Below are 24438 nucleotides of genomic sequence, written 5' to 3' on the forward strand. Positions count from 1 at the left end.
GAGGGACTCCCACGGCTCAGCCCGGATGGCAGTAGACCGGTGCCACAGGTGGCCTCCTAAGACCCGGGGGTCCTTGCAGAAGGTCCAAACGTGGCAAGGTCCTGTCCGCGGGCCTTGCTCCGCGGGGGTGGTGTCCGGCGCAGTCGTCAGCAGCTGTCCGCCTCGAGCTCCTGCTTCATCTTGGCGAACTCCTCCTTGGTCATGGAGCCATCGCCCTCGCCGAGCTTCTGGAGCTTCTCCCGCGAGGCGTCGAAGTCTGGCCGCGGAGGGGCCGGTGGAATGATCATCCCGGCGTAGTCCTCGCTCTCCTCCAGGGCCTCATGGAGCCAGATGAACTCCTCGTGCTGCCGAAGCACAGAGAACTCCGGCTTCTGGAAGTCCGACAGCGTCGTCTTGGTGTGGACAGTGAACTTGACCTTGTCCCTCTCGCTGAGGGCATCCGAGATGTCCACCACCAGAGACTGGTCCCCCAGGTCGATCGTGTCTGACCGCATCTTCAGCGAGCTGTCGGTCACATTTGCCGCGGAACACCAAAACGAGGAAGAAGACCACAATGCCCTTCTCAGGAACCACGGCCGGCCCCACGTTGGGCGCCAAATGTGGTACCGGGGTTCTTGCACCCGGCCGCGGTTCTCCAGAAGGACACTGAGCCCCCTCGATCACACCTTTACTTGGAGTCCCGCTACGCCAAGGTACACCGCTGAGCCGATCCGGCTGCCCACACGTCGCCCAGCCGAGTCCGCCATGTCCTGTCCCCGCTCCTCTCGCGCCACCTCCTCATCCTCAGCCGGCACATGTCCATCCCGTGGGATTGTCCCCCGCCACTATTGCCGGATTACCACAATATGTATATCAAAGCTGTGCAACAAGACATCAGTGAAGCTTACAAAAAGCAGTCGACCTTCCGCCATAACCTCTACGTCACCGAAAAAAATCATCAGAAATCCTCTCTCACCGCTCTGATATTGTAATTAAACAAGCTGACAAAGGTAGTGCAATAGTAATACTTAACCAGCTTGACTACGTTAAAGAAGCAAAGAGGCAGCTATCAGATACGTCATTCTACAAACCACTTGAGATAGATCCTACAGTCGACTTTAAAAAAACCTTTACAGAACATCTCACTCAATTGGTAAAAAAGGGTGGAGTAATGGAAGAAAGAACAGCCCATTCACTTGTTCCACTTAATCCTTTAGGCATCAGGGTTTACTTGCTGCAACAAAATCCACAAAAAAGACAATCCCGGCCGCCCATTCGTCGCGGGGATCGGCAGCGTCACGGAACACCTTATGCGGTACGTGGACGTGCTAATTAGTATCATACCGCCTAGTTTTTCTTCCTACATTAAAGATACTAACCACTTCCTTTCGGACGTTTTAGATTTGGATATTCCCAGCCATTCCCTCCTGGTTAAAATGGATGTTGCGTCACTATACGCAAATATTCCGCACGACGATGGAATCCGAGCAGTACTTCACGCTTACAGGTAAGCAACCTTTGACAAACTTGTTGATAGCTCTACACTAAGAACACTTCTTCGGCTAATTCTACAGCCTCACAATTTTGAGTTCGATGGAAAACACTACGTCCAAATAAGTGCCATATCTATTGGAACACGCATAGGGCCAACTATGCCAATATATGTATGGGCGTCCTAGAGGGAGAACTTCTGAATAGCCAGAGCTTAACGCCACTATATTACACGCGTTTCATTGTTGATGTATTCCTGATTTGGACCGTGCATGGGCAGAAGAACCTGCTAACCTTTATAGACGCGTTCAACTCTGTGCACCCCTCCATTTCTTTTCTTACCAATACTCCCCGTCAATTGTTAATTTTCTTGACGTAAACGTGACCGTCTCAGAGGGCAAACTGATCACTACACTGTACCGAAAACCGACCGACAAGCAACAGTACCTAAATTTCCAAGCAGTCATGTCAAACATTGCTAAACCGGAATTCCCATAGCCAAGCTATCATTTTCGTCAAATTTGCTCAAAGAAACAAGACTTCAATGCTAATTGTCAGGAGCTACGCAGTGCACTTCTGAAACAATTATATATCCCGTTGAAGTAATTGACAACGCTATAGACAGAGCACGAAACCTGAATCCCTCAGACCTTCTGAGAGGCACCAAAACCTCCCACGACACCCCGGCAACGAACTTGGTCTTAACACATTCCGCATCTGTTCCCAAAGTGTCGTCTATACTAAAAAAACACTATAACATACTTACCCAAGGTGAGTGCCTAAAACATATTTTTCCGGAGCCCCCGCTGGTTGTGTACAGGAGAAACAAAACATTAGGGATGTCCTGACCTCATCCAAAATAGGCACTCAGACGACCGGCGGATGCAGTCCTTGCGGGAAACCTCGATGTCAAATATGCACGAACATGCCCACAACAGATACTGCGGCCAGTTAGACCTCCGAATTTCGTCTAAAAATCGGAGGTAACCTGAACTCTGATAGTTCCAATGGGGTATATTTGCTCGAGTGTACGGTGTGCCACCAACAATACATCGGGCAAACACATTAGTCGTTCAGAACTAGGTTTAATAATCACAAGTCACATTCCAAAACTCTGCCATCTCTTCTTTTGTCAAAACACGTTAACCTTCCTCGGCACTCTTTTGATCACCTCAGAGCCACGATATTAGAATCTCGGTTTCGCTCTCACCATGATCGACTTATCCGCAATTCGTACCTCATTTACAAGTTTAAATCCGCATCTTCAGGGATTGATTAGAGTTTGGGGAAACTATCGTCGTTGGTGTGTACCTAAGCCATTTTCAGCTTTTTTCATTCGTTCTTTTTTTGTTTGTGTTTTTGTTTCAGTCGCCATATTGAACACTGTCGGCCACCATACGATCCGCCCACCGTTGTCTTTCTCCTTTTTTTCGTGGACTAGTAGCTGCATTCCCAGTGCGCCTCCGTTCGCGTGTTCCACTCCAGTTGAGAGGTGAGGGCATTTACTGAGGTTGGCAGCCCCCTTTGGGGGTGTTACATTTGTTATCGCGAACGCGCCATTCGCGCGGTCACTCACCATTTGCCATGAGCACGGTTCTCCTACCCCTCCGCTTCTTGGACAGTTTAGTTCACCCTGAAATTTCTCATTAAATACTCACTTCTTTGCATGCCTCCATTCTGCTGTTACATGCTTTGATCATATACACGGAAGCTTGTTGACCCTTACTGGCGACCGATTTAATAGTTGCTTCCACGCAGGACACACCTAGCTACTTCTTCCCTAGCTAAATAATTGGTTGCGTTGCTGGCACGTGCGCTCTTCTGCGACTTCTGTGAACTTGTAAACTGCCCTGACATTCCCCACATTGCCGGTAATTGGTATTTTCAGAAATAGATGTGTCAGCGGTGGCCTCCGTTCTGTATTTGTTGTTCTTGCACTTTAGATTTCGTGTGTCGAGACGTTCCTTGCACCATTCATTTATTCGTGTAATTCGTGCGAATAGTGTTTTTCAACAGCTCCCTATCCTGTCTTTTTTTCTCTTTTTTATGGATTGTGTTGTATATTTCTGGGCTTTTTAGAAAAGAGTTTCTCATCTGCGGTACCCCATCTTGTTTCTTCATTTGTGTTGCTGTGGAGAGTTTGTAAGGAGCAGAACGGTGCGAAAGGTTGAGCGCACATGTATAGTGCCCTCCCTTCCCTGTTCCCTCGCCCCAACCGGCCAATGTTCTTGAAAAGGGTGCACTGTAGCACACCTTCTGCACCTATATAAGCGTGCATACTTCTACGTTGTATGTTACTCAAGATGAAGACTGGCCCTCCCGTCGAAACGTCAGTAAACAACTGTTTTTTTAATCGTGCGTCTACCGTTTTCTCAACTATATATATATATATATATATATATATATATATATATATATATATATATATATATATATATATATATATATATATATCTTTATGTGTGTGTGTGTGTGTGTGTGTGTGTGGGTGTGTGTTAGTGTCACGAACCGAAAAAAATACCGGTTCGCACACAGTTTCAAGGAGAAAATTATTAGCAGAGGGCAAATACTGTTCGGTTGTTTTAAAAGACTATAGAAACGAAATAGAAACAAAAATGCAGAACAGCCCGCTTTTACCGATACGGTGGTGTATTTTCATAAACAAATTTAAACGGTTTTGCTTTGTATAAAAAGATCTGTACTTCAGTAATCTTCGTGCTGTATTGTTTTGGGACGGCGTCCTTCCCCACTGCGATTCCATATGTGCTATTATTTTGAGGTTGTATTAGGCCAGGAATTAAACGTATTTGTACAATCTATAGGAAGTAACCTGCTTATGCACTCTTTGTTGTTCACTCGTTTTTCTTGGCCCTCCTGTATGGGCCAGCTACCTGGTGAGTATAAATACGCGAAATCAGTAATAAATGAACTGGTCCAGATACGAGGGAAAACAGACGAAGTAGTGACAATCCACCATCCACTTCTTCTCCAAGCCCTTACGTTGTCCTATGTTTTCAGGAGACATGGGTGTGGTGCGTTTGGTTGAGGTTTTTAATTTCGTCCCAAAATTTATCTAAATCTGCATATGGGCAGGGCATAAGATATCTGAAGTTAACTGGCAGACAAAATACTTTCAATTCCCAAAAACGAAATCCCAAACCAGGCTCCACTCACAGACTTGGTTGGACTCATGAAACAAAATTCAAAACTTTTACCTTAGTACAACACGAACTATTGCAGCTGTCACCGCGTATTTGCTTTCTGTCGAGGCTTTGCATTCTTATAATTAAGTTGGCGTATCTGTTTTTCTTTCGAGAAGTAATTATTTTCGACAAAAATTACGAAATGCAACACATGTTTAATAGTTGCTAAAATTCATCTTACCCCTTTTGTATAAGCAAGCCAGGGAGTTCAGTTATTTAGTATTATTCGCAAAGGTTCTTCGTGCTTATTTTAGTGAATGTTGCAAAACTGGTTCAACTGAAAAAGCACTGCACTACAGATCAATCACATGAATACAATCAACTATCTTTTCAAGGCCAGAACGTGGGGAAAAGGAATGCTTATGTTGCAGCACGCATAGTTCAGGACTAAGCAGAAGAAATGTCAATCTTTCGGCAGCCTGCAGGCGGTGTGAACCTGCAACTTCGCCCTACCCTCACTGCAACCGTTCAGGAGCAATAAGGCCACCACATCGCTGCGCTCCGTGACGGCGACAGCGCACACCTAAACTGTGCCGAGTTGTTGCGTTTCAAATCGTCCAAAATGCCGCACACGCGCATATTATGCCCTATTATGCCCTGGCCATCTATTTCATTGTCCTAACTATCACATAACCAAACGTGTGACCACTTCAAAGGCAAATTTAAAAAGAAAGCAACGTCTGCAGCGGGGCCACTTGGTTCATTGTGACCGTACACACACTGCAAAAAACGAGAAGTAGGAGTGAAGGAAAAATTATAGCATCTCCACTACAGGGATGAACGCGAGGGTGCGGAGTAGGGGGACTCGAAATGACGTCCATGTTGCGCCGCGAGTGACATCCGATTTGCGCCCCGACCATCATTTTTCCTTGATTTTCGCTTGATAGTGGTGTGCGCGCGGATGGACGCGGATGGATACTGCGAGGTCCCAAGGTACTCCTCATCGTTACAGGCGAGGGAGTAAGCCGTTTGACTCTCGGGAACTAACTAACGGTCGTAGCCCAATGGGTAAGACGACTGACACCAACTCTGTCTGGTCTACCAGACGCAGGCTAGTATTCTACCGGTGACTGTTGATTTTTTGCGATTTTGTAAATGCTATTCGCACGGAGGCGGACGGACATTGTGTAATCCTAAAGTACTCCGCACCTAAAAGCGCGGACAAGTGCTGAACAAACAACTTTGCGGCTGTCAAATGAATACGTTTTTCACTCACAGAACAGTACAAGGACGGAGGGATTAAAACGTAGGAGATAAAAGATCTACGCAATCACACCCTGCTGTTTCGACACTCTCACAAGCTGTGCCCTACTTCAGCCTTTTTTTCTTTTTTTTACTTCTAGAGACCGTTTTTTTGCGCTGCGTTTGTGCACAAACCACAGAAATGCAAACTCGACACAGATGTGACAAGTAATTAGGCAAAGGACAGCGCCTACGTGCAATTGAAATTTTTGTTAGAACTGACAGAACATCCATGCAAAGAGCATTGAAGCGATGTGACCAAACATTGCAAGGACGTCACGAAGAGTCGCGGTTTTTGCACATACGCGTGTCAATTTCTAAGCATACGTGCAGCTGAAGAAAAGACTTTTGTGTGATAGAGATTGTTCCAAACGTTATAACTCACTCTGCACACAAGAAGCGCTGTTGCTCCGATGCACCGCTCACCCCTTCTTTATGTGCTGTACGCTCAGTTATTTGCCTAGTGAGCGGACCTCTGTTCATAGATGATGCCATTGTAGCCGGAAACACGGGCGTCCAGGCGCCCTTCCCTTGTACTTGCCTTGTGCGAGCGCTTCTTCGTAAGCAACGCTTGTGCTCAAACTCATTTCCCGTCCTTTCGCCCTGTATGCCACTGACCCTTCTTCCCGTCCTATGCCCTTTCACTATGCCTATCCCTCTCCTGGTCCCGTGATCCCCGGGGGTGATCGATGGCTGCGGGTCCAAGGTCGCCGACACACCCGCTGCCGACCCTGGCACACCTACGTGTGGGTAGCCAGGGACACAATGATTGCCAATTTGTTGTGACAAAGAAGTCTCCCTGGGTCGCCCTCACCACACCCCTCCGGAATGACCAGTTGACGCGACAAAGGGTATCAATTTTTGGAATGACGAAGCCCAACATATGATTTCACTAAAAAAGTGCACGTGCGCCGGGACAACCAGCAACAAGAACTTCTTGCAGGTCAATAGTTGCCGTGATTTGAAGCGCCACAAAAAAACATGGACGAAGAAACAGAGTACACGAGACAGGCTCTGTATCGTCTACTCTGTTTTTTCTTCCGTGTTTTTTTGTTGCGCTTCAGACCAAGGCGGCAACCCTCCAAGCCGTGAATGGCGCTCCGGATTGCGCAATGTCCGTGTAAAGGTGCCCTTTTTTCGCTCAAACGCTCGTCCACGCAATCAGCGGAGTGTGAACGATTCGGCTTATTTCGATTGGTTGTACTGGAGCATTGTGCTGAAGACGCTCACAGGGACTTCGGAGGGCGTAGACCAGTGACGTTTCCCACCCATTCGGGCGGCGGGCAGATGGACTAAAATTTTCCCCTTTACCCTACAACTTAAAAGAGACCGGTCGCAATATTGAAGAGCTCCGCGCCGCCTCGGGGGATGGCGCGCGTGCGCAAGCGGAGGAGGTTCCGTGGCGAACGCTGCGACTGTCTCTATCGGCGGCATGTCCGGGCAGGTGAGCTTCTCTCTGCTTCGTCACTGTCGGTGGTGCGCCGTTTCGCGCCTCTGCACAATAGTCAATCAATTTTCGCCGCGACTGTGGGGATAGACGGCGCGGCAATGAGGCACGTAACAGCGGATTCACCCGCTGCGGGTACTCACATGTCTGCGAGCGCTATCTGCAGCTGCACCTTAGGTCCCAGGGCAACGGTGAGCGACGAGTTCGGCAGGCTGTAGCGGCTGGCCACGTCAGCGATCACCTCCAGTTTCACCTCGTAGTGGTACACTGCGCGCGACGGTAGAAAGCCGCCGTGCAATGTAAGACGATCGCCTTCACGCAAGCACGTCTGGTGAGCGTGCCACGCCCAGCATGTTCGATATTTGTTTAGCCTGCCGCGGGTGCATCAAAAACGGCGATATCCTCTGGAGAGCCACGAAGGTTATGCGGGAAGCCAGATGCAAGCTGGTGACCAAAGATACGTGAACTTTAAAGCAAAAAACTCATCGTCGAAAGCGTGTTCAAGAAGGCTGACAGCGGAAGTGCTAAGCTGCAAGCGGCTGACGCGTACTAGTCGACGACTGCCCCTTCGGCGCTCCGCAACAAACATATCAAAAACCAAAGAATTGTGATGTAATAAATTCTTTATGATGCGCAACCTGTAAAGGGAGAATCAAGCCGATGGCCGCAGGAAAGAACTCACGCGGGCCGCTGGAGATCACGCATCGAGCCTCTTCGTCTCACGATGTACCCTTGAAGCAGTTAGTTTCAATACGGCCCACGCGGGCGAATCTTACCTTAGGACTCACGAGACGTTTCGCAGCGACACTAAGCAAGGCGACTCCATTAACTAAAACATATTTTGAGGAATGAGTGCTTCAGTTTTAGGCGGACAACTGATCAAGATATTAGCACGAAACTTTTTGCAACCACGTTGTGCCTAGACTGAGCAGCCGCAGCGCTCCTACGGCTCATTCGTCGGTTATCAAGGCACAGCGAATCCTTTTCCCGCACTTTTCCCCGTTCTTCCCCGTCCTTGTGACGCGGATATTTCCCGCGGGAAAAAGTGGAGGCGAATTAAACAAATAGCGCAGATGTAATTCCTCTCTACAATCACGCGCTTCCCCCCTTGCAAATCAAATCACTCGGCACGTATCTGCGTACTCCTAGGCAAATGTCGGCGAAGAACACCGGCCACCTATCACGCTTTTTCTCCCTTCCACGTACGTGCGATGGAGGTTCGCTCCAGTCAATTCAATTATACATTGCTCGCGCGCCATCTACACGAACCATTCGTCATTGTGTAACTTCTTAAAATGCCGCCTATGGCTGCCAAACTGTACATGATTAAATGGTATATCTGTAACACCCATTTTTTCGTAACTCATGAATCTCACAACTTTGAAACTATCTGGCAATACAATAGGAAAATAAAAGTCCTTCTAGATATCCCCGGTTATAACTGACTTTCCAGCATGTTGAACATTCTATATGGTAACCAATTTATTGTAGTATGCATCACCTGTGATGACATTTTACCTTGTATAACCATAGAATTTTAACAAGCTATTGCTTATACATGTGATTAGGTTTCATTGCGCATGTAATCTAGATCGTATTTTGTATAGTGTACCAAGTGCGCTTGTTTGTTCTGTCTTTATTATATAATCGGTGTTGGTTGTCTGCGCGAGCTGCTCAGCGCGCTAGCGGAGACTTTGATTTCGCAAGCCCACAAGTAACGCACACCATGCACAAGGGAAGAAGGGGCCCCAAGAATTGCGGTGATACCGTATGTCCATAGGGTGTCTCATCGGATTAAGAAGGCGGGTGGTCGCGCGGGCATGTGTGTTGTTTTTTCGGCTCCTAGAAATGTTAGCGGTATGTGCAGCCGGGTGAATGCGGGGCCGGTAAACAGAAACAAAATGCAGCAAGAAACATGCCAATCGCTTTAGGGAGTGTATAGAACGTGTGGTGTATAAGATTGAGCTCTAGTGTGGCAAAAGCTATGTCGGGCAAACTGGCCGCTGCATTAATGACCGGCTCAGGGAGCACGCTAACACGATAAGGACAGGCACTGGCAGCAATCTAGCTGCACACTGTGCAAAGTGCCAGCAATGCAAGATATCCTCGCCAGCATTTGACCGCACCGTCATCCTGAAGCGGTATCGCGAGCAACGCACGAGGGAGATTCACGTGGCTTTCGTCAGCCACACATTGGGAGATAGGTGCGTGAGCACACCCTCTATCGAGTTGTACGACAGGGAGATAAAATATCTAGGATAATGATCGAGCATTACACGTGGCTGCTGTGGTTTCCACAATCAACTTCCATTTTGGGTGTTTGTGTTATGGATTTCCTTGTCTCTTCTGTGTTTTTGATTCTAGTATACATTCGTTGTTTTTCCAAATAAAACTCAGTTGGCAGTTCAGTGCAGTGTTTGTCTTTACTCCCTTGTTCAATCTCTCGACCCGCTGCATTCTCCGACCCCGATGGCGTCGAGGCAGTAGTAAAAAAAGGAGAGTTCGTGCATCGAATCTGGAACAGAACGGTTCGGAAGCTGGCCGCATCGCCAATAAGCAGTTTTCTTGCGCCTTGAGTTTCGCTTTTCGGCACTCATGGCTCAACATTTTTTTGTGCCGACGGACCGGGACAATAGCCGGGACCTGCTGAGGGCTTCGAGGAGACCGAGCATCATGGAGAAACTCAAGTGCAAGCCACCATCGACGCGGGCGCAGAATACCAAGCTCATCAACGAGGCAAGTGCCATTCTGATGGACATTTGCGCTTCGGCAGACACACTGACGTCATTATACGAAAGGCTTAAAACGAACAACGACGAACTCAACAACAACATCAACAATGAGCTCGAAAGCTATTTCTAGGACGACTCGTTCCAGGCTGAGCACAACAGCGTGATTGAGTATCAAGACCACGGGACACGCAAGAGCGCTCGTTTGTCACAGTCTGCGACAGTCATTTCAACGACCATTAAAAATCCGAATCCTCAAGTCGTTGCTCCAGAGAGAAAAGGAGCAAGCCTTCCAAAACTGAGCATTGCTCCCTTCTACGGGGAATTGTGCAAGTGGAACGAATTCTGAGAGCAGTTTGAACAGATGGTCAACCAAAACAGCGGTCTTATTATCTCCGAGAAATTCAATTATCTTCGATTCTTTTTGAAGGGAGAGGCTGCCTCAGCTCTCAGCGGTTTATCAACGACAGACGCTTGCTACAAGGATGCTATCGTAGTACTAAATAAACGCTTTGGTGACAAGACGCTTTGGTGACAATCACCCTAAGCGGGTACAAAACGTCGCGTCGTAGAAATCCGGCTACGTAGCCAGTTCACGAACAGTCAAGTTGTGTTGCGGGCAATTGTGATACCCCACATGTGTCACGACATTGAGGCGACTTGCATGGAATCATCCTTCATGGCGTCCTCTTAAAGGTCCGGGAAAAACATTGCCGATGAACTGATCCCAGCCGACCGTCGTAACTACAAGTGGCATAAGCGTGCTGACAGGTTCAGACCAGATGTGAACAGTGCTAACCGGAGAAGTCTCGAGATTTGAAGCAAACGCAAGCCTAATCGGAATAAATTCCAAGTTCGGATGGACCTTCGAGAGTACCACAACCACTTTAGCAACAACCAGCACAACCTCACGCATGACTGTTTACGTCCTAAGAACACATGCAGTAGTCAGACGAGACTGTTCTCTCATTTTGGGAGCTTGAGAGCATATGTATATCGGAATCGATCGACGAATGCTTCCAGCGAACCACAACCATTCAGCGTTTCTAAAATACCATTCGTTTCCTAAATGGGCGGTACAAGGTTGCTTTACCCTGGAAGGACGGCTTCGAGCTTTCTGACAACAAGCAGGTTGCCACCACAAGACTGCGACGACTCTTATGCACGCTGTCAAAGAATGAGGTACTGTTTCGAATATATGACAAGACGATCAGAGAGTAACTCGAATCAGGACATGCTGAAGTAGTAGAAACCCCTCCGTCAGACCTAGATAAACTTTACTACATGCCTCATAGAGAAGTGATTAGAGAGCAGGCCCTTACCACAAAAGTGGGTATCGTGTTCGACGTGTCGTCACACGCCAGAGGGTGTAAGTCACTCATGAATGCCTTAAAAAAGGAGACAACTTGTACCAAGAAATGGGAACAATTCTCCTCCGGTTCCGGACTCACCCCATCACCATCATGGGTGACATAGATGTTTATTCAAATGCTTAGTACATTTTACACAGGCATATAGTCGCTGATATAACATGGAAGTACGCCATATAACACTAGAAATAACATCAGAAAAAATATTAACACAGGTAGTTAACAAAAAAAAGAAAACGTTAACAAATCAGTAATCGAATTCACATGAAATCAAAATAACAAAGTTAAAAAAAAGAAAAAAAACCAAAACAAATAGGGATAACATAGCTGAGCAGCGGTCGAGCAATCAAACAAACATAAAGTGTTTGCATAATAAGAAGAGAAAGGGGAAGTAAAAACCCCAGGAGAACTGCACGTGGCTGTGATCGTCAAGCGACCACATAGAGGTTATGCTGTACCAGAGATGAGCTCGGCATAGATATCTCGAGACGGCGCAATGGTTTCGCTGTATATTAGTCTCTTCATCAGTCTCAGGTAGCGGCGGCAGCAGAGGCGGCGTAGCAGGTTGTCATTGGCGGTATCCCAAGATCCAAGAGCACCAACCACGATCGCATCCACGGTGACCTTTTGGTAGCGTCGTTGGAGATATTGCTTGATGGGCTGGTACTTCTCGACTTTCCTGCTGCGGGCGTCATGAAGAGATGTCATGCGGTTTTCAAATGGCACACAAACATCCAGCACGATTGCCTCCTCACCACGGGCGAGCACCAGATCGGGGCGGACAGTGGAATCGCCCACCTGTCGAATTTCGTGGGTCACTGTGAACCGCCCCTGTGCTGCAGTCTTCACTCGCTTGACGATGTTGTTGTGGCGATCGGTCAAGGCCTTGCTCTGCACCATGCAGTGGTTCAGGACATGTGGTAGAGTTTCTTGATTGTGACCACATCTCCTGCACCGTTGGTCAGTGGCAGGGGCCCAGTTTCGAGCGCCATTCAAGGGTAGGAGATTAAGGCGGGCTCTGTGGATGAATCGCCAGTCGCAGAACCTCGTGTACTTCCCTCACCTTAGGAAGTGACAACTTGCCCGGTGAGCTGCGATGCATTCGATAGTCTTGCTTTGGTTCGGGCGTTGCTGAAGAGAGGCATCGTGGACAGCCGTCTGGATCTGGCGGAGCGTGCGGACAACCTTCCGCCGGTGGCGAGGGGCCAGGGAATCCCCACCGCACTGAATGTACGCTCCGTCAGCTTGTAGAGTTCAGGTGACCCCGAGGCGCCGAGAGGCCTTACGGGCCTCGGTACAAACGGACTGTACCTGCGTAGAAGTTGCTCTGAAATCGCCCTCGGTTTCGCCCGATAGATATGTTTCCACATCCTCAGTGGTTGCGGCTCTCCTAAGGCGTTTGGATCTAATCTGCGAGACTGCATCTAAGGCGATCTGCCGTACCTCAGCGTTACGACATGCGTCGCTAACTTCTGCGGCTACTGGGATTCCGGCGGCACCTTTGTCGGCACTTCCGTATAGGTAGTCGTTGGTGGCGTTGGCTGGTACATAGAGACTGCGCTTGATTAGAGGGTGAAGCGCGTCGTCGAGCTTCCTCCAGCTGTCCTTCCCAGTGGTGCCCATTCGCATTTCAAAATTTAGTGCAGGGAACAAAAATGTTTTTAGGGCATCTATGCGCTGCCAAGGCGCAAGCATCGATGTCAGGATTCTCTTGCCCAAATTGATTGCGTCGTGTAGCGTGGACTCCGGCGGTAGTACGCGGAACCCGACAGGACGACCGAGGAACTTCTGGTCTTCAAATTTGTCTAATCGAGGAATGGCTGTATCTCGTATGGTAAAAGATGTTGGACGGGTGCCGACTGGTGTCTTCCCGGAAATATGCAGCGAACGACATTTGGCTGGGTTGAGGGACAGTCCGAGCTGCTCAGATAACGTTGAGATGGTGTTGATCCTCATCTGCAGAGTGGCACAGTCGTCAGCTATAGTCGTAAGGTCGTCAGCGTATGCGAGAATTGCATGCCTTCCAGCACCGCCTTGTACTGCGCGTATGATTGGATCTATCACCATATTTAACAGCAATCCGTTGAGGGGGCATCCCTGTCGTATGCCAGCAGTAATGGTGATGGGGTCGGTGAACCCTCCTTCAGCCATGCTGGTTGTGGTATTTGCTCGGTATAGGTCTTGAACTATGGCCGTGAAGGTTTCCCCGGCACCGGCATAGCGTACAGCGTCAACGATCGCATTGTGTGCTGCCGATCCGAATGCGTTCGCAAAATCCAAGAAAGCCACACAGATGTCGCTCCCTCCGGTTCTCGCCACGTCTAACCGCTCTTGTAGGATGAAGTTGTGTTCATATACTCCATCAAATGGAAGGAAGCCCTTCGGGCGCTTGCATAACACATCCTCATCACACACCCATTGCTGCATCCTAGAGGACAGGCAGCTGGCGTACAACTTCGCAATTGTGCATCCTAAGGCAATTGGCCGCCAGTTTGTGGGGTCAGTTTTTTCTCCCTTCTTGTGGATGAGCACTGTTCTTGACCGCCGCCAAACATCTGGTATACGGCGGTGATGAACGCAGATGTTGAATGCTGCTGCGAGAAAGTTGCCTTCGGGATCAACGCTCCTCCAGCGTTCATACGTAAGCCGGTCTTCGCCCGGCGTTGTGTTCTCACACCGTCTTAGTCTTCCGGCCACTTCCTCGGCAGTAAATACTGTAATGCACACCTCCCTGTCAGCCTGCCCTTTGTGTCGGAAAATGGAGGTGTTGACCTCCCTGGGAGCCCAGACGGCGGAGGAGTGACCTTCGAGGGTGGGAACTGGGATTGGGCACATGGCATGTTGAACCTCCACAATCAGGCGCACAGCCCGTCGCCTGTTTGGTCTGTATAGCTACTGGATTTGGTGGGGGTTCTCGCAATTTACTTGGTGACGTGGTCTTCCCTCTGGCGGCACTATAGGGAGGCGGACAGCTTTCGATGCCGCAGAAATGGCAGACTCCAAAATTGCCTCAAAATCTGCCCACGCTTCATCAGATGCAGGTTGGCCTCGCAAACGCCGTAGCTGGACCACATAGGGCGCCAGAACGTCCTCTTCCGGGCTGACCTCCTGCAGAGTGATGGGGTCGGTGGCAGAGTCCTGTTGTGAGGCCCGTAATGTCTCTTCCTCACCGTCCCCTTCCAGCGACAACGGCGGACAGTCGCCATCATGTTCTGCCGTGGGGGAGGTGGAAGGGGTTGCTGGCGTGCTTGAGTACGGTGTGGGCACTACGGGGGAACTTGAGCAACGTGTCGAGGTGGTGCCGGTACCCGTCTCCTGCTGCTGCAGGTGTGTCGGGGGCACCGTTTCCATGTTCTGAGATGGTGACACACGGTAAGGTTGGGCGTCATCACTGTGGAAATCTTGCTCTCTTAATGGCTGGCTGTCTGATTCGGCTGTCTGTACGGGCGAGGTCTGCCGCGGTAGGCATTGTGGGCTGTCATGCCTGGGAGGCTGTGGTGGACGCGCCTGGCCAGTTGTTTCCTGGCTTGCCCTGGCAGCCTCCTTTCGGTGCCATTCGCGGTGACATAGCACTTTGATCTTACACTTTGATCTTAGCCAAAAAAAGCCTTCCTTCAGATATCTATAAAAGAAGATGACAGGGACGAATTTCGATTTCTCTTGTTTAAAGAAGGAAGTAGCTTACAGTACGCTGAAGATGACCTCCAAGAATGGCAAATGACGAGAGTTCCGTTCGGAGCAACATGTAGCCCATTCCTGCTTGCCGCAACAATCCTTCACCGCTTAAAGAATACAGTTGGAGATAAAATTGAAACGTCCAAATTGCTCACGTCGATGACCTGGTCACTGGTGCCGCCACACAACAGGAGGTCATCAAGGTTTCCATTGAAGCGCAAGAACGTATGGATGCGGAAGGAATGACGCTGAGCAAGTGGACGACAAACTCGGACCAAGTCAGGGAGTTTCTGCAGCAAGGCCAAAGGGCGACGAGCAAGGAAATGATTGTCCTACAAGAATCCACAGTAAAGGTCCCAGGAATCACTTGGGATCCCACGAAAGCTACGTTAAGTTTTGTTCTGACTAACCTGATTGACTTCTTGAAACCAAGAACGCTTAGAAACCACAAAACGCTTTGAAACCACAAAACGCTTTGTTCTGCAGACAGCTTCGCGTGTTTTTTACCCACTCCGATTTGTTCGCCCTTTCATCATAGCGGCAAGGATACTCTTTCAGAAGCTTCGGTCACGCGGCATCGCTTGGGACGAAGACTTACCGCAAGATCTGCGATTTGAATTGGACGAATGGGTCCGACAATTACTGAAATTCAACACTGTCACCGTTCCTATGTGTGTTGGTGGAACCTTCGCCCTACCAGCAGAATTAAGACACGTGTTTTTTGTGACGCAAGCTCATTAGCATACGGAGCTGTTGTGTACATCGTCACAAATCACCCAAGACAAGGACATTTTCTAATTTCAAAATCATGCGTAGCTCCGATTAAGAAAGAAACCCTCCCTCAACTAGAGCTTTTAGCAGCATTGGTTGGAGCAAGACTTCTTACATACGTGGCGGAAGCTCTTGCGAGATTCAAAATGGACTACAGGTTCTGGACAGACTCTGTGATCACCTTGACTTGGATAAAGACTGTTTTGGTCAATTGGAAGCCATTCGTCGCGAACAGGGTTAGAGAAATCAACGAAAAGACAGACTCAACCAAGTGGAGGTATTGTCCTGGAAAAGACAATCCGGCAGACCTGTTAACTCGTGGTGCATCAATTGAAAAAATAATATCAACCTAAGCTTGGTGGCTGTGCCTGCATGTTTAACGGATAAAAATGTGTGGCCATCGCAAGTTGTCGACTGTACCACGGAATGGGAACCCTTGAAGGAAGGAGCGGTAACCGTCCAAATCACACCCGTTACCGAATCTGAACCACTGGAACCACTACTTGATATTGCTCGATACAGCAAGCTCCCTTTGCTGCTTAGAGTCACGGCGAGGGTCTTCCGCTTCCTAAACCACTGCCGACGCCTCAAAATAACCTCAGGCCCAGTGACAGCTGAAGAAATGATAGGAGTCGAAAAGTACTGGGTCAAGCTGGTTCAATCTCAAACATATAAAACAGAGATCGAGTGCCTTTGAAATGACACCGCTCTAGAGGGCTCATCACCAATCACTGAACTCAAACCTTTTCTGGATTCCGGTGGTCTAATTCAAGTTGGAGGTCGTCTGTCACGGCTACCAGTTCCAGAAGAAGTGAAACACCCAATCATATTACCACCATACCACCATTTGTCGCAACTGATTGTAGTAAGATCCCACCTCCAAGTCATGCACGGTGGCGTGAGGAACACGTTAACTCAACTGAGAGAACGTTACTGGATTCATAGAGCTCGATCCTTAGTTAAAAGAGTCATCCATGGCTGCTTGCTGGTCAAGCGGTTCCGAACGAGTCCAGGCAGTGATCCCGCTGCCCCTCTTCCTGGAAACAGCTTGTCATCGACTAATCATTTTGAAGCTGTGGGGATATACTTCGCAGGGCTACTCTACATACGGTCCTCAAACAACACCAAGGGCTACATAGCTCTTTTTACATGTGCTACATCACGAGCAGTGCATCTGGAACAGGTCCGTTCGATGACTTCAGAAGCATTCCTGATGTGTTTCCGGTGTTTCGTGTCACGTAGCGGCCTAACTCGAGTCGTTTATTCAGATAATGCCAAGACATTCAGGAAAACCTCATCTGACGTCAAGCAACTTCACAGGATGTTCCTACAAGACGACGCCGCTGGGCGCATGAGCAGCTCCGAAGTTGCTTGGAGGTTCATCGCGCCTGACGCCCCTTGGTGGGGCGGGTGGTAGGAGCGTCTTGGGAGAACTGTTAAGACCACACTGCGAAAATTTCTAGGTAAAGCTCTTGTCACCTTCGAAGAACTAGCAACAGTTCTCACCGAAGTCGAAGCTGTGGTCAGTTCTAGACCATTAACATTCATCGAGCCGGACATAGGTGAACCGCGTACGTTAACACCGCCGGCCTCCTGATAGGCCGAAGGTTTACCGCTCTAACGCATGGGGCATCGAATGTCGCCACCGCTTCAACGCGCACAGACGCTCTCCGAAGGCAACAGAATAAAAAGCGACTCACTGAAAGCTTCTGGACAAGATGGCACGAGTACCTCCTTCAGTTGCGACCATTTAGCAGCCGGAAGGACGGCAAGAGGATTCAACAGGATTGAACGTCTATGCTGACAAAACGCGTCGTCAAATGTGGAAGCTGACTCGAATACCAGAAGTCTACAGAAGCGTGGGCGGCCGTATCCGCTCGTGCAAAAACAAATTGCACGACGGTCTTGTCCCCACCAGGGCTATTCAGAGACTCGGCCCATTTGAACTTGCCACTACTTAACACCTTTGCCGGGGCACGGAATATGCTCAATCTCTCGACCCGCTGCCTTCTCCGACCACGAAGACGACGAGGTAGTAGTAAAAGAAAGGAGAGTAGTTACGAGGTCCTGTCACTAGGCGCTTCCGCCCTAGGAGTCTGCCACAGGGATGTTGTGTCTGCCCTCCATTCTTATGTTGTGGCGACAGGCAGGTTTTCCTGCTAGCCAGTTAAACATTCACACATACCTCATTTTTCTTCCTGAATCTACTTTCACATTATACATATTTAAAAAATTCTGTTGGGTATTTTCTTTTCTAAATTTTGGGATCTAAAATAATATAGGTCACATCCTCATTAGGCACAAAACTTCTTGGCCAATCCCCCGCGTGGGTATGTGCCATGGTGGGAGGCAACCAACCAACCAACCTCGTGCATCGAATCTGGCAGGGAACGGTTCGGAAGCTGGCCGCATCGCCAATAAACAGTTTTCTTACGCCTTGAGTTTCGCTTTTCGGCACTCGTGGCTCAACACCCTGAAGTGTCGTTTTTTGGCGCTGTTTTTTCTAAGTAGCATCATGCACCAACTAGCGCGTCTCGGTTCACTTGTTCAATTCCGTCTTAGTTTTTCTGTTCTTGTACGGAGTTTCGCACTGCTCTCTTTACTTTGGTTTGCTTCCCTGCTTTATCTGTAGTCCCGGGGCGGTGGCGTCGTCAGGAGACGTCCTAGTGTCCTTTGGCCACGCCTCGTGGGCATAACAACATCTATGCACCGTAGAAGCCCCCTCTTCCGTTCCTCAGGGCTTCGCTATTCCGGCTGCGACGTTGTTTTTGTGTAGCCCCGGCGAAGCCCACATAGAGTCGAATTTTTCCTCACTGTTGCGTTTTCCTGGTTGTTACGTTGTTTTGTCGCTCCTGTGAAAAACATATTAACGGTGTTCCATTGTATTGGCGTACGAATTAAATTGAAATTGAAATACAAATGGAAATTCAAAGGCATGAGCCACGCGCACGGGCGATTTTCGTATTCTGAGTAAAACTATTGTTTTCAACGTGTAAGTCTTCATTTTGTACGGCAAAAAACAAGCAGCCATGTACATTTACTTCGAAGGTGCCTGGTCTTACGAAACTGCATTCGCAGTTTTGGAAACAAGACTTACAAAATAAAAAGAAATCTTTTGCCGTTTTTACACAAGGCAAAAAAATAAGGAAAACTTCGTCGGTGATTGCGCTACATACAAACGTCCCATTGAATGCAGTTCTGAGCATTTGTGAGTTTCATCTTCCGCGGGAAAAAGATACGTTGGTTATGGTGGCCCGAGGGTATCTCTAAGACAACAGCGTTCACCACACCTGTAGGTGCATCTCGTGCGATGTATGCAGATTTGCTTGGAGCTCCATTGGACGAAATAAGCGGGTTGATTTAGTTAAGACCGAGATTTCTTCCCAACAGTAACAAAGTCCGACCTCGAGGAATGTCCCATTGTAGAAATAATCTTCTGACGCTAAGAAGGGGAGAAAATACCCGCAAGCAATCGGCCGATCTTAACAAGCCAGCACTACAAGGCTTTTTCAATTGATCGATCACTTTGCATATTGCTTTGAAAGTGAACATAAGAACATTGGTTTTTGTGTGCAGCACTTAGGCGCCGGCTCCCTCGCTGCAAGCGGCCGAAGGAAGGGCGCAGCGAAGATAGGCGAGACAGCAACGCGGAGGGAGAGTGTATGGCGAAGAGGTGGAGGTAGAGCGGCACGCCGAGCGGCGCAAGACATTTTCCCCGGGGATGATGTGCTACCGGATAACCGGGAAAACACAGAGGCCACCTAAGATGGAGAGAGCAGGTAAGCGGAGTTCGATAAATACGACAAGCGGCGCCAAACACGGTACCCAGCAGTAGTGCGGCACCAGACAATGCCCGGAAGGTCGCGCGCCTTTGCGCGTTCGCTGATGCGGAGATCTGTTCGTGCAACGCAGCAGGTATGCGCCGTCACTGAGAAGAGTGCAGTCTTCGCCCTGCGCACAAATTTCGCATAAGGAATTATACCGTGAGCCGTGTTTTTGACGGACATCGTTCAAATTACTAAAGTAGAGTGAGCCTTGCTTGATACAAGAGTGCGGTTTCGGATATTACGCCAGGGCAGTTGACATTGACGTGGCACATTAAACCAGGTGACGGCCGCATTCCCTAAAAATGTGCTCGTAAACAGACATACCGGACGAGCGTTACCAATAGAGCTATTGAGCAACGCGTTTGCTCTCGAACCTTTTATGCGAACTGCCTCTAGACCATAGCTTTCATTTCACGTTTCCAATTCATGCCCCCGATACAGAGTAAACTGCCATGTTGGGAGGTTCCCTCATTGCTTTGACCACAGTTACGCTTCTATTTTGCCGCCTCAAGCGCTCACGTGCCAGTGCCGTTGATAGTGTCAGTGTAAGTCAGTCGTTCTTTGACCGGGATCTGCCGCATGTGTGCGCTTTCCAGTGAGCGCAGCCAAGTACGACGTCCGGAACCACGCACTCGGCAGCCGCGCACCGTGCCATCTGGCCGCAGCCTTGAACTGGCATCCACGTGCTTCCCTTTTCAATCCGCGATATTTCGCTCCGAGCAGGGTATTTCTGGAGCGGTGCCAAGGGCAATTCAATGTAGTCATACGCCGCGCCCGCCCCCTAAACAGATCTAAAAGGTGACAAACCAGCCTTATTTACAAAAAGAATGCGTAGAACTGCGCCAGAAGAACATTTGACAATAAAAAGTCCCTGGGCTTTCTAAAATCTTGCACTGCGGTGACCCTGGCTGTTCTGGCCACAAGCCGCAATTGTGCCCCTTAGTCTACCGCGACCGATGTCGCAGCTCTCTCAGTAGTCGCTCAAAACAATAGCGGGAAGGTGGCGCGGGGCGCGCACAGGCATCGGCGCGCCAGCACCCGCACGGAAATGGAGTCTCGCTACGCCATCCAGCTGCAAAGAGCCACATGGAGTGCCTTACCACCTAATCATGGCACTGGGCCTCCACAGTGCGTGGCTTTCGCGCCCAGCAATACTGTACAGTGACATTGGCTCACGTCGCGAGAGGGAGTACTTGAAAGAAAGCATTGAGCGGTTCGTTGAAGTTACGAAATAGCCCTCTTGGTTGCCACAATAGGCGAGCTGCTCACTATGAGGGAATTTATTTGACAACGTCATTCTTCTGCTGGCTGCCAGCATCGCATTTCGCATGTGTGCAATTTTACACTGCTGAACGGAACTGTTTATATATTGTCAAAACCAGGCACAAAAAAGGCGTCTCATCCGTGCTAAAGTGTAAAACGTTTTACTTTTTTCAAAGCTTCCCTACGTACTGCAAATCATGCACTGTGCTGGGAATAAAGTGCCAACCCTTCATAAGGTACTCGCTACCTGTGTGTGGAATTTACGCTTTGAGCCCATGCACAGAGATAATCGTTCCTTCCTTTAGAATCTGGAGGTGTTGGACTTGTCCGCATTTCTATACACCAACTCGTTTTCCGCCTTTTAAAAAACGTGGACAACCCAGTCCCACGAGTGATGCTTCAACGTCGGATGGGTGCACATTTTCCGTATTTATTTGCTTCTGTTTGCCCAATCTTTGCTACACTCCCTGGGGATTTCTAAAAAAATTAGTGGTGGCATTCATTTTTTTGAAAGCAAGTTTTTCACCGGAATACTTTGTTGGCCTTACCAAAAAACAGATAACCCGTGTATTACTGTCAAACTTGTTACCTGTACCTAGGTACCGCAAGCGATATTTGAATATTAGGGGTGGCAGTGTGTTGTCACGTGTCAGACGTGTGTGCACTGAGCCGGCTACGAAGACATTCTTCTTTAAATTACATACGCTAGCTCTTCCCGTTAAAACGCAGCTACATTCTAAGGAATTTTCCGTACCATGGCCTGTGAACTGTCGGTTGTGTAATCAAACTGAAACTGTTGACCATTTTGCTGTGCTGAGTAGAGACGCGGTGTTTTTCTGAGACGTTCCTCAACGAACGCCGAAGGAAGCCAGAGACATCATGCCGCATGTTCTTCGGTATCATCCGGCAGGCAGGGACACTGCAGCTCCACGCGCTCTATTCCTGCTTAGTGGGCTGAACAATCTCTCGCCATGCGGACCCTCTTCTTTCGACGAAATCGCCTTTTCTGGAGCAACGTGCCTGTGTAAGAAGGTTGCGTGTACGCTGCCTGAAGGACGCTTCTCAGTGGCTCTTCGTTCTTCATGCGTGCGTGTGCCTTCCCGACTTTTTGTTCGAAGTTTTAACGTGCTACGCTTTTTAGACTGTGGATTAGTTTAAACATGTAGCAGAGTGACCTTGTAACCACATAACATTCGAACGATTACCATGCAATAAAGAAAAACTCCTCTCGGAGTGCACTGCTTCCGATTCTAGGTAGAAAGCTTGTGATCATGAGTTCAAATCCCGTGAGTCTTGTTTTCGTATATTTTTAATTGCTCAATAAATTTGATGCTTATATTTTTTAAACGCATCAAATATGTTCATCTCATCTCACGTTTGTGCATCACTAACGGATTTCAGAAAATTCTCTACCCTTGGGGTTATTTTAAGGTACTCTTTCTTTTACGTTTTTTGTGCTTCTGCCTTTTTAGTCACTTTCGGCTATTTTTATTAAATACAGTCGAACACGGACATACCGAGCTCAAAAGGGGTTAAGAAATAGTTCGATATGTCGATAATTTTAAATACGACATATTGCTGTCTCAACGTTATCTGAACTCTGCCCATCCCTGAAAGCTTTCCCGGAATGTGCCAAGCGTAGCTTCCCAATTTGTCCTTCACACGAAACCTTGGCACCACGGCGAGACGAGCACCTGACTTTATTCAACATAAAGAAGTCTGTAAGAATCGCTTCCTTCTTCTTTTTCGCCATAAAGTCAACCGCACTGTCTTGAAGCTTACGAAGGGTGTTCAAGTGAGAAAATCCCGCCTTTATAATAGTAGCAGAACTTTTATTGTGAGACGAAGGGAGGAACGGGACACGAGTGAAAAGTTGAGAGAGATTTTATGCGTGGGGCACGACGTCCCGGGCGCCAGATGCAACGGCTCCCATCTTGGCTCTCTGGATCAGACGCAGCTGATCTTCGACGAATGAGCTGGTAAGAATCCCTGCCATGTCACGATAGGATTTATCTCAGTACTAGTGCTTTCCTGGGGCCAGATGCGAGGGCACGCCCAGGTGGCATGAAATAGCGTGGCTATCTCTCCGCATTTTCTGCAAGTTTCTTGGAGGGATTTGGAGAACATTTTCCCAGTCATGATTTGTGTGGGCACATGTTTGTTTGTATTTGCCTCAACATTCGAGCGTCTATAGGGTTTACTTCCTTGTGTGGAGTACGAGAAGTACTTCCCCTCTGCCTAATAAGCTAGAGTCTTTCTCCATGTTCTTCGGGGAGGGGGTGCGATAACCGGGATCGTCAGGTGTGCGGTGAACGAGTTCACGTACTGCCTTCTCCGCTGTTTCAATACCCTACAGTCCTTCGTGTCCGGGACACCATGTGATATTATATTTTTTCCTAACTTCACGCCTAAGAAGGTTCTTGAGGCGTTTTGGTATTGTTCTTGCGGCAAGATTCAGTACTGCTCCATTGGAGTCTGTTATTATGTTCAGAATTCTGCTTGTTTTTCACCGAGTCAAATTGCCATGACAATGGCGCCAGTCTCTGCTTTTTCTGTGTTTGACTGTCTTATTGATATATAATCTTGCAGAGTTCCCTTGAAATCTGTGACCACTAGTGCGGCGTAGGTTTTCTCACATGTTCCAACATCCGTATAGACTGTGTTTTTATGTTCCTTGACTTTTTTTCTGAAGTACTTGACTCTCGCTCGCCTTCTGTCTTTTTGTACAGTGTGGTGTATGTTTTCCGGTCTTTGATGTGACTTCACTGTTCAGGTTTTAAGTCCCTCATGGCGTCCAATCGCGTTCCTTCTAGGGGGCTACCTATCTTCCAAAGGATGGATCTTCCAGTTTTAGTGGTCGCAAGTGTTTTCTTCTTGGTGATTAGTAATGCCTCCGTGATCTCTTCGAAGGCGTTATACACTCGTACTTTAAAGAATTTTTCCGTGGAGGTGTTTCACTGGAAGGCTCAGTGCGGCTTTATATGCCATCCTGATGATGTTTATTCGTTCTTCTTCTTGTTTGTTTAGGTTGTGATACGGTAAGGTGTACGCCAGCCTACTCGTGGTGAGGGCTTGCATGATTCTTAATGTTTCCTCTTCCCTCAATCCGGCTCTGCCTTTAGTGATTCTCTTCAGTATTGGGGCTAGCTGTGTTGAAGATTTACTAATTTTTTCAATAGTGAGAGCGGCTCTTCCGTTTTTTTCTATGGTCATTCCCAGGATGCGAATGTGGTCTCTTCCTGGGATTATGATTGGCCAATCTTTACAGCTATCTTCTCTTCCTTGTCGCTGATTCGGGGTGCGGGGATTCTTGCTGTCTCTGGTTTTTCGGGGGCGCAGTGGAGCCTGTCTTGACCTGCAAGCTTTGCTACCCAGTTTACGGCGTTCTGAAGATGCCTTTCTTTTTCTGTAGTGGACCATTGTATCGCCCATGTCGTCATA

The 24438-nt window shown here is 48.5% G+C and overlaps 1 protein-coding gene across 4 annotated transcripts in view; it reads right to left on the reverse strand.

The window, feature by feature from the left end:
• The window catches only part of LOC144172915 (pancreatic triacylglycerol lipase-like), a 356275-nt gene that overhangs the window by 142770 nt on the left and 189067 nt on the right, over positions 1–24438 (reverse strand). For all 4 annotated transcript variants that reach the window (XR_013323130.1, XM_077701504.1, XM_077701503.1 and 1 more), the window contains exon 8: positions 7506–7629. Coding sequence is in view for 3 of the 4 variants with exons in the window: in XM_077701504.1 (XP_077557630.1) it covers positions 7506–7629 (124 nt within the window). In the remaining variant the exon portion in view is untranslated. The remainder of the gene's footprint in view (positions 1–7505; positions 7630–24438) is intronic.

Source organism: Haemaphysalis longicornis, unplaced genomic scaffold (genome assembly GCF_048455015.1).
Source record: "Haemaphysalis longicornis isolate Haplotype H1 unplaced genomic scaffold, Haemaphysalis longicornis Haplotype H1 scaffold_27, whole genome shotgun sequence".
Classification (NCBI taxonomy): domain Eukaryota; kingdom Metazoa; phylum Arthropoda; class Arachnida; order Ixodida; family Ixodidae; genus Haemaphysalis; species Haemaphysalis longicornis.